The sequence below is a fragment of the Mercurialis annua genome, linkage group LG4 (genome assembly GCF_937616625.2).
Source record: "Mercurialis annua linkage group LG4, ddMerAnnu1.2, whole genome shotgun sequence".
Lineage (NCBI taxonomy): Eukaryota > Viridiplantae > Streptophyta > Magnoliopsida > Malpighiales > Euphorbiaceae > Mercurialis > Mercurialis annua.
Window position 1 is genome coordinate 28,370,058 of NC_065573.1, and position 11,081 is coordinate 28,381,138.

At 27.2% G+C, this 11,081-nt stretch overlaps 1 protein-coding gene across 1 annotated transcript; it reads left to right on the top strand.

Moving 5' to 3' along the window:
• Positions 1 to 4,536: 4,536 nt before the first annotated feature.
• Positions 4,537 to 10,639, top strand: LOC126679442 (protein PIN-LIKES 7-like). Its single transcript, XM_050374470.2, has 11 exons — positions 4,537 to 4,630; positions 7,263 to 7,559; positions 7,650 to 7,729; positions 8,247 to 8,371; positions 8,504 to 8,625; positions 8,734 to 8,934; positions 9,021 to 9,137; positions 9,727 to 9,827; positions 9,913 to 9,965; positions 10,047 to 10,232; positions 10,318 to 10,639. Exons 2-11 carry the CDS (start codon positions 7,425 to 7,427, stop codon positions 10,440 to 10,442), a joined length of 1,245 nt encoding a protein of 414 aa, XP_050230427.1. The 5' UTR covers positions 4,537 to 4,630; positions 7,263 to 7,424; the 3' UTR covers positions 10,443 to 10,639.
• Positions 10,640 to 11,081: the final 442 nt, after the last annotated feature.

Here is an 11,081-nt window from a genome sequence, read left to right on the forward strand (position 1 = left end):
AAGTCGATAGTAGTTAATTGAATTAAATGAAAATTAAACCATTATAACTTTAACCTATTTTACAAATATACTACTCTCTCTGTTCCAATAGAGTAGTCCATTTTACCTTTATCACACAGTTTAAGAAAAGCAATTATTGTTTATGAAATTTGTAAAATTTTCCTTATTTTTCTTGTCATACCCCTATTTAATATAAGGTCCACTTGCAATTTACTTTTAATTTATTCATCAGTGGATTTTAAATGAGGATAATATAAAAAAATTGAATGTAAAATTTAGTTACTTTTTAAAAATGGACAAAAGTTTTGGGACAAAAATATTTCTCAAAATGGACAACTCTATTAGGATAGAGGGAGTACAAATTCTAAAAATATCAAACACAAAATATAAAATTTCTACAATCTGAAATGTCAAACAACTTTTTGATAAAAAGCCTGAATAATATTACGGTATTCCAGCTATCTTTTTTTAATAAAAAAATTGAAGTCTTTTCGAAATAGGAGTAATGTTAAAATATCACCAACTTTACACGTTTTTTTAATTTAATCACGTTTTTTAAAACATATCATAAACATACACAACTTTCAGTTTTTCCAAATCCATACACAGTACTGAGCTGACACTCATTTATTGATATAATTTGTTGAGGTGGATGTCATTTTCAACCAATAAATGAGTGTCGCATCAACACCATTTATGGATTTGAAGAATAATGAAAGTTGGTGTAATATGACAAATTTTAAAAAACGTGATTAAATTGAAAAAACGTGTAAAATTGGTAAATTCTTATGACATTAACGCTTCGAAATATAAAATAATTAATAATTTATGTTTGACATTAAAATGTAAAAATCAAGCTATAATTATAAAATTAGTTAAAATTAATGGTATATTTTATATTTAACTTTAAATTTAGTATTACAAAAGATTTGTAGCTTTCTTTAGCAAATAGTGGAAATGATTGCGTTTGAAGACTCTTGTGCTGTGCAAGGCATTATTTAACTAAGACAAACCATATAAATCGGGCAAAAGTGTACGCTCCCTCTATTCTTTTAATACTTATCCATTTAATTAAAGTTATACTATATATCAAAAAAATGTCATTAATTTTAATTTTTTAAAATTATAAATATAAATACTATTATAAATATATTAATTAATAAATTTGTAAATTATTAGTCATTTATTTAAAAAAACTGAAAAATTAATAAAATAATAATTTTAAAAATCTAAATAGACAAGTAAATAGAGATAAATGAATGTCACTAAATGGACAAGAAAAAAAAAATACAGGGAGAATATAATTTTTTTAGTGATGAGAGAATTTTCGGCAAAATCCGACCATTTTTTTAGTGCTGAACTCAACTATCAAGGTAAATTTTCGGAGAGACTAGTTTCGATAGTACACCATTCGGATTTTCCACTTAATATAAGTATTAATAACTCATCCGCAAATGCTTATAACAAATCCCACTTTATAGATGTAAATTTCGAACCTATGACCATTCTTTATCTCAAATTTATTGTTCACTTTGAAACTAACTAATACAAAAATTTATTGTTCGCACTTGAAAAATACTAACACAATCCCTGAACTTGAAACCAACTAACACAATCCGTGAAGGGAAAATTAAGTATAAGTTAAAAAAATATTAAGATTATCTGGCAATGATGTTCATTATTCATACAGTGATATTCTTCGGTAAAGTAATTACTTATCTAAAAGATATAATTTTTGAGACTTCGAAAATTTAAAGAAAAAAAGTGAAATTTGATTTAATATATAGTTGAAAAGCATGCACGTACTTAAGTGCTCACAACAAAAAGAGATGGCATGGAATTTTATTTCTAAATGGTACTCCCGGCCAAATAATTTCTCTTTAATGATGATGATTTTCTTTTGATGCATATGTTAAGTGCAACATTAAAAAATTTAAGCATTAGAGAATAAATTACTGTAAATACAAAAAGGTCATGATTAAAATTTGAAAGAAATTTCAACAAGGATTTAGATTAAATTGAGAATGGATGAAATTCAATAATATAATATATACTAATAGCCCGCACGAGTTTGGTCTAGTGGTCTAAGTCTCAGCCATCTGGGCGCCAAAGGTTGTGGGTTCGAACCCCGGCTATGCCCTTTCTTAATATGGAGTGGTTGAGGTTGGGTTGCTAGCCATTATAACCCGGATTTACCAGGTATGTGGGCTTGCGGGCGGTCCACATCCCGGGGTTTGACAATGATATTGAGTTTCGGCTCAGTAGAGTGAGTCCTCGTCACCAAAAAAAAAAAAATATATACTAATATTTAATAATATAACTACATTTATATGATATGTTATATATATTAGTTTCGCATTACGTGCTATGCACGTGACTCGTAATGTAACTCGTCAATGAACATTAGTAAATTTATTATAATTATATCAATTTTTTATTTATAATTAATATTAAATTAGTTAAGAATTTTTGAAAAAGTAAACATAATATATTCGGTTACTAAATTTCTTTCCATACTGAATTTATTCTTCTTTTTGTTTTATAATAATCATAATTAAATAATTAATTTTATTTTATTAATAATATCTTTAAAAATAATAAGATAGAAATTTAAATAATATTATATTAATAATATTTTAATTTTGTAGTTCAATCAAACAAAAAGATAGGTATTCCTACTAATTAGGAAACAATTTAGTTATTTTTTACATACTAAAAATTAAATTGGAGATAATTTAGCTACCTATTCTAATTAGGACTTTAATTATAATAGTGATTAATCAAATAAACCTATTCTAATTAGGACTTTAATTACAATAATAATTAATTAAATAACTAATTAGTTAATGACTATAAAACCTTTATTTAGTAGTAAACTAAAAAGGATTATTCAGTAAATTTGCCTGTCCCCCCCCCAATCCGTGCTTTTATATATAGTATAGATATAGATAGATTTAGTAATACTATATAATTTTGTTCTTTAACCAAGGCTATATGAATTTTTATGGTTTTTTTTATGAGGTGTCAATTGATGTAGAGATGTGTATAAACTTTTTTAAGTGACACTTCAGTAATTTTTAAAGGCGTTAATAATTTTTTGGACGGAAAGAGTTTACAGGTCAGACACATAGAGTATTTGTTGTAAGGGAATTTTAAAGTCAGAGGCCGTATTTATATTAAGATTCAAAAGCAGTCACAAAACCTCAAGTTATGTGTGCCTGACATGTAGACCCTCCGTTTGTTTATTTGTTCATTTAATCAAAATTATATACATAAAAAAATGTTATTTTCTCTTAAATTTTCAATATAAATACTGATATAGTTTTACTAGTTAATAAATACTTTGCAAGACTAAATTATAAAAATATTTATTAGGAATGAATAAATTTGAAAGATTATAGTTAAAATATCTTGAAATTTAAATGGACCAATAATTATAGACAATTATATTTGGCTAAATGGACAAATAAAAAATACGGAAAAAGTTAAAAAAAAGATTAAATATTATTTTTGTGATTTTTAACAGGAAACATAAAATACATATACTTGTATAAAAATTTGTACTCTCTATCGCAACCTAATTGGATCAAACATATTGTTTAAGATAATTAATCAATAAACATAACATATTTTTTTTCTATTTTTTTACTATATTAAATATTTTATATTAGAAGACATATTAATTGAAAATGATGAAAGATTTTAAGAAATATGTAAGTAAAAATTATCGATTAAAATATAACATTTAAACATGTAATATTATTTTTATAAATTAGGATATAGGAAGTATAAAGATAATATATAAAAAAATCAAGATGCGTACAATAGCGGAACTAGAATGGAGTGAAATGAGACGGTTGTCTGAGAGATTATTAGGTAGACTCAGTCTACCACGTCATCCGTGGACTAATCTATCAGATTATGACACGTCATTAAAATAGTGACACTATCGTAATTTGTTTATTATTTTTTTATATTTTTATATAGTAATATTACGATAGTGCCATTATTTTAATGACGTGTTATAATGTGATAAGTTTAGTTCATAAATAACATAGTGGACTGAGTCTAGCTGATAATTTCTCGGGTTGTCCTACTATGATTTCAAAATGCTCTAATTACTGATGACAGTCGCATAATTATATTAAAGATGATTATATATTTCGGTGAAAAAACTTTATTCCACTTGAACAAATTTGTTTGATTAGACTACTAGGCTGTACATAATTTATATAAATATGAGAATACTTTTTATAGAATTAATTAGTTTTATAAGTTTTATCACTCTAGCTATATTCCAATAATCTAAACTCAATCCAACGTTTAAAGGTAAAGATAGTTTAAACTAAGCATAACGATGCCGCCATTGTAATCCATAAACGTAAGAAATTAGTTAATTAACTAAAAGAAAAAAATAGTAAATATTTTTTTATTTATCTGTAAATAAACAATTAATTAGATGCAAGTAAAGAGAAGAAACAAAAGAGGCGGCGGCAAGTGATGGTGGTAACCAAATCTTCATCAAATTGTGCTCTCATCTCTCTCTCTATATATATATTAATTCCTAAATCACAGCCAATATTATCTTCATCTCTTAATTTCACGCATCGTCACCTTTTTTCATTTCCAGGTTTTATTTCTCTTCTTCTTCTTTCACTTTATTATTTTTCTTTTTCTCATTTTCCTTTATTAAAATCAAGAATTTTATGTATCCTTCATCTCTTGTTCGTAGTCGAATTATGCGGTAGAAATCAATTAATTTATTTTATATTCATTTTAAAGAGAATAAAGTTTTAATTTTATTATCTGTGGAGTTTTAAATTCAGAAATTTAAAGTTCTAAGAAAGTATCGATTAGATCATTGAACAGTTTTCTGTCTGTTCAGTGTACATGTTATATATTCAGCTTTATTCTATTTGTTATTGTTCAAAACTTCAAATCAAATTCTATTATCTTTTTACTTTAATTATTCAAATATTACCGATGAGGCCTAACTTAAATAGAATAAACATTGGATAGTGTTATGCTACGTTGTAGATTCAATTTCTCTGACAAACGCTTTTCTTTTTTCAATTATCAAAAAGAGAAAATTATTTAAATACTATCACTATTTTAAATATATGGATTAATTTTTAAAATAAAAGTAAATTTAAACATTTAATTCTAATATTAGCTGTTTTTTTATTGAAAGCTGTAATATCTATCTATAAGATGGAGTAGTAGTAATTTAAAATAGAAGTAATTTGATTGCGACTCTGTACATGTTAATTTATAACTCATTAATGGTAGGTTTTTGTTTTGCTTACGTGGGTATATAAGCTGTTGCGGATAATGTCTAAGTAATAAAAGTAATTTTTTGTGGTTGCATGTGTTCTCATGCATAAATATTCAAAATAAAAAACAAGAATTGGAAAAAGAGAAATGGTTTATTTTCATTCCTATTCTCTTCATGTTCAACACGTATCCTATGTGGAGACTTGTAGAACCATTGATCGATCACTATATTTTTTTTGGCATTTTTTTAATATAATATCTTGTTCATTTTATTGTTATTACTACTACTATTATAATGTACACTTCTATCTAATATAGTAGGAGTATTTAATAATGAAAATGATATCAGTCAGCATTAACTATAGGGCTAAATGCTACTACTACTTTTACAAATTGGATCATTATTATTGAGTTGGCAGCAATAATAGTTTTTGGATTTTAATATAGATCCCGAGTAGGTGGGATTTAAGCTTTCTTTCTTGACTACTTGTTGTTTTAAATTATCTTTATAAATAAATATAATTTAATATTTATATAATTTTACTAAGCTATTCATATTATTACTAATATTTTTATATTTAGCTAGTTTTTTTAGTCACTATATTATTTATTGATAAGAATAAAGTATAAAAAAATAATAACATAAAATACTCTTTTAATATTTCAAAATGATAAATATTATGGTATGGAGTTTTTTTTAAAGCGATTAATATTATGAATTCTAGGAGTATAATAATATTATGTAAATATGTGAATTAATTTGGCAAAAAAAAAAACAAACATTTGTAGCAATCAGTACTACCACTCAATTTTAGTTTTAAACTCTATATTTTATTTTTCAATATTACGATCTTAAACTTTCGTTTTGATATTGAATAGGCTAATTCTGTTAAGGACATTACAGATTCAAATAGCATTTTACTAGTCAAGTTTGTTGGGGTTTTCATGCTAGATATGGGGGACATAAATATTAATGCCAAAACAGAATTCTGAATAAAAAGCTCACATGGTTTCCAAAGATCATATAAGGACATTACATTATATATTGACTCATTGAGTAATAATTTTTTACCATTAAATATCAACAAATGCATTTGTTCTAATTTAACTAAAGATTTCAAGTTTAAATTCTTATACGTTATAATTTAGGAGTATTTGGCAAAACAAATTTTAACGTTTCATTTTTATGGCGATTTAGTTTCAACGTTTAAAACATTGCAAAATAAATTTCAACTTTTTTTTTATTTTTGCAATTTGTAGCCCCAATTAGTTTATCAGCAGTTTTGTCTTTTTTTTTAAACTACAAAGTGCAAAAACACGAAATGTTTAAATTTTATTTGATTTTTTTTAAAAATGTTGGGATTTAATAATGCTAATACATATATCTTATATGGCTTACAAAAGTAGAAAAGGTTGGGATTTGTTTCGTAATATTTTCAACGTGAAATTAAATCGCTACAAAAATAAACGTTAGGATTTATTTTACAAATACTCCTATTACTTATAAGAGTAGATTAATAAAATTGAAAAACATCTTATATATAAAGAATAAAGAAAAACAAGTCCATCGTTTTGTCCATATTAATTACTATTATTTTTAGTCTGACTTGGATAAACTTAAAAAAGATAAATATAAATATTAATTAAAGACATCACTACATATTGACACTGTTTATTTTAAAGTGATAAATATTAAAAACCAAAAGATTTCTCAAAGACGATAAATGTTATGGATCGGAGGAAATAGCATGTATTGAATATGCAATAATGCAGCTTTGATTAAGAAAGACAAAGGAGAAGAGTTCCAAATTGTTACACTCTAATTCAATGCTGACAACTAATAGTACCTTCTTGGTTCTTTCCTCTCCCATAATTTATGGAGTTGTCATTTTTATTTTCTAAATTTCTTAAAACGAATAGTAACATTTTTAGAATTTAGTAGGACTTATAATCTGATTCTGTTTTGTCTTTGTCGATGCTCTTTCCAGGATTTTCCTCTCTTCTTTTAATTAAAGACATCACTACATATTGACACTGTTTCAAGTTTATAGCAACCAACAAGAAACTGATTTGCAACCAACAACAAATCAATTTGAAACCAACAAGAAACCAATTTGAAACAAACAAGAAAAAAAGAAAAGAAAAAGAAGATGGGGTTTTTGACACTGTTTGAAGTGGCAGTGATGCCAAATCTTCAAATTTTATTAATCAGTGGATTAGGAGCTTTCATGTCTACTGATTACTGTAATCTTCTTGGTCCTGATGCAAGAAAATCCTTGAACAAGGTTCCTTACTTTTATTTATTCTTCTACTTTTCTAATTATTGTAAAATTTTATGTGTAATTGAAACTTGAAAATTAATTCTGACAATGCAGATCGTTTTCATAATATTTATACCTTCTCTCATGTTTGCTAGTCTGGCCAAAACGGTGACACTTCAAGACATTATTTCATGGTACGTTTTGATTTTGCCATTTACTGCATTCAATTTAAACTTAAAGTTACGGCTTAATGTTTTCCATTTTTGTCCATTTCAACCAAATTTTTCAATCTTGTACATAAAATGTTTTGAAGTACAAATTTTATTGGTTTTTTTTAATTACTACTACTCTATGAGTTGAAGAAATATATTTAAATTCTCTTCAAGTGAACCCCACATTAATAGAGTATAGTGTTTTTTTTAAATTGATGGGGGAAATAATAATTCGAACCTAAATTCAGAGGATTATAGCAATTATCCATAAGTTATTTCAGTTATAAACAAATACATTCAATTAAATCAATTGATCACGCGAGCAAAGCCGGGATTATTAATTGATTTAATTGAATATACTTGACTTAATTAAATAAAGTATTTCAGACTATGGTATAATTTATAAAATTTAAAAGTTTAAGTTAGCATTGATAAATGGGGTAAATATTTAAAATTAGGTGTAAACATATAATGAATGGTGGTAGATAATTTTGTTCAGGTGGTTTATGCCTGTGAATGTAGGCTTAACCTTCTTAATTGGGGGCATTCTTGGATGGATTCTGGTTAAACTACTCAAACCTGAGCCTTATCTAGAAGGCCTTGTCATTGCTACATGTTCATCAGGTATTTATTAAATGGAGAGCAAAGCTTAGGGTACTTAATTTTGCGGTCACTGTAATTTGCATTTATTTCAAATTAGTAATCGAACTTTAATTCATTTCAATCTGATCATATTATGGATTTGTTTGAAATCAGGAAACTTAGGAAACCTTCTTCTAATAGTGGTGCCTGCAATCTGTAATGAGAAAGGCAGTCCATTCGGTGATCGTGAAACTTGCAAGTCCGTTGGACTCTCCTATGCTTCTTTCTCCATGGCGGTACGTAATGCAATGTTTCTTGATTCTTGAATTAGAATAGAACATTCTTGATTCTTGAATCGAAATACATAAATCATTATTGATTCTTGAATTGAAAATGCGATGCAGCTTGGTGGTTTCTACATCTGGACTTATACTTACCACTTAATACGAACTTCAGCTACCAAATTCAAAGCAGAACAAGAATATGCCTCAAAACCACCCAACAACGATTTAGAAGCTACACTTCAGACTTGCCTTCTAAAAGACGAAGATGTTGCAGTATTTCCGACATCAACCAAATCTGTCGATGATCAAGAAACTCTACCTGTAACAATCCTCTGCACAACTCTGCATGTTGAAAATAAAAATCAAGATCCATAAACAATAATATAAAAGATGTTTCTTTGTTTCAGATTATATCACATCTCAGCAACGGGAAAGAGGTATTATCATCATCGCCATGCAGTAAATTCATAGGAATTCTTGGTCAGTTTGTGAAGGAGCTCTTGTCACCTCCAACTATAGCTTCCGTAAGTTTCTTTATATTCTTTTATGGCCTAATGTCTTAAAAAACCCCGACCTTTTAGCCCCTTTTCAATCATACCCTGACGTTGCAAATTTGTCAATTTTACCCTATTTTTCATTTTTGTGTTTCAATTGTACCCTGAAAAATTAAATTAACGTCTTTTGCGTTTGGAAATTTGTTTAAAACATTCTACATGTCTCGCATATATTAATTGTATATTTTTAAAATTTATTTAAATTTAGTTAAATTAATTAAGAATTTAAATTAGTGTTAATTTTATTATGGTTTTTAGTTAGTTTTTAAAAATAAAGGACTTATTTGTACTTTTTTGAATAAAAAAGAATTTAATTCCATGTTTAGACTTAATTAATTGAATGATTTCATCATTTAAGTAAAAAAAAATAACAAAAATTAAAATATTAGGGTGCAATTGAAAACGGAAAATTCAAAAGTGGGTAAAATTGACAAATTTTCAACGTCGGGGTAGAATTGAAAAAAAGTTTAAAGGTGAGGGGTTTTTGAGTGATTAGGCCTTCTTTTATTGATCGGTAATAGGATATTTCATTCTAACATATACTTTGATCTTGTGTCAGATTCTGGGATTCATGTTTGGAGCAATTACATTCCTGAGAAACCTGATAATTGGGAGTGGTGCACCCTTCAGAGTGATTCAAGATTCAATCAAATTACTCGGGTAAATATTATCATTTTTATATCTCTTCAATTCCTCACTTTAAGTTCATTCACTACTGAAAAACTGTTAATTTTTTTCTCTGTAGAGATGGAACAATTCCTTGCATGACACTCATACTTGGAGGCAACCTCATTCAAGGTAACAAGCAATAATCTTATAAATGTTGGTGAACAAATACAAATAGAAAATGTAATAAAATGTTATTGCGTAACTAAACAGGCTTACGTTCGTCGAGAATAAAGGCATGGATAATCGTCGGGGTGGTTCTTGTTCGATTCGTGGTACTCCCTGCAATCGGTATTTGGCTTGTTAAAGCAGCAGCAACTCTCGGGTTCCTTCCTTCAGATCCTCTCTACCATTTTGTGCTGATGGTTCAATACACTCTGCCCCCTGCCATGACTATCGGTTAGTTTTCTCACATTTTAATTTTAAAGAATAAACTGACTGAGAGATGATATAATGATAATGATAATGATAATTGTAAATGTAGGTACCATGACCCAGCTGTTTGATGTGGGTCAAGAAGAGTGTTCGGTTCTCTTGCTGTGGACGTATTTGGTAGCAGCCGTAGCAGTAACTTTCTGGTCAACAATTTACATGAGCATTTTGTCCTAAACAATACACATTCACCTGAAATCCCTATTAATTCTTTGTATTTCATTTTTGGATTTGCACAGAATAGAAAATAGGTAGCTGGCTTATTATTGTTGTGGTAATCTTATTAGTATAAGTGAAGCTAATATCTTGAAAATATTAAAATTATAAGCACAAAATACTATTGTTAGAATTAATATTGTGTATTATTAGGCCTATTTATTTCTTCTTTTTTCTCCTGCTCCGAGTAGGGTGCGTTTTTTTTTTTGCCTCTTACTGTAAGTAGGATGCATTTATTATGGGTTAATCTACATAAATCCTGTAAAAGTGCTAGTGTTATGTTTTTAATTCATTATTTTAATTTTGGCAGAAATCCCCCAAAAAATAGAAAGTTTTTTTAAAAATCTCTCATAACCCAAAATAGACTAATGAATAATTTGACCATTATGACCGACAATAGATGTATTTGGCAAAACAGAAAACACTGAAAAAACACAATACACGTGATTTTTGCACAAAATTCTATCATCTTCAACCTCCAAACAATTCAGCAATTTGACAGTAAAAATTATTCTAATTAAATTTCGTAAACGGTTTGGTCCCTCAATTTTAATTTTATTACACGATTTGATACCTCACTTTTAAACGATATGATACCCC

Excerpts from the sequence above, each read along its gene's own strand:
- LOC126679442 (XM_050374470.2), top strand. The coding sequence starts at position 7,425 with ATGGGGTTTTTGACACTGTTTGAAGTGGCAGTGATGCCAAATCTTCAA. Across the intron at positions 8,372-8,503 it reads CATTGCTACATGTTCATCAG|GAAACTTAGGAAACCTTCTT; the intron begins GTATTTATTAAA and ends GTTTGAAATCAG. Across the intron at positions 9,828-9,912 it reads GATTCAATCAAATTACTCGG|AGATGGAACAATTCCTTGCA; the intron begins GTAAATATTATC and ends TTTTCTCTGTAG.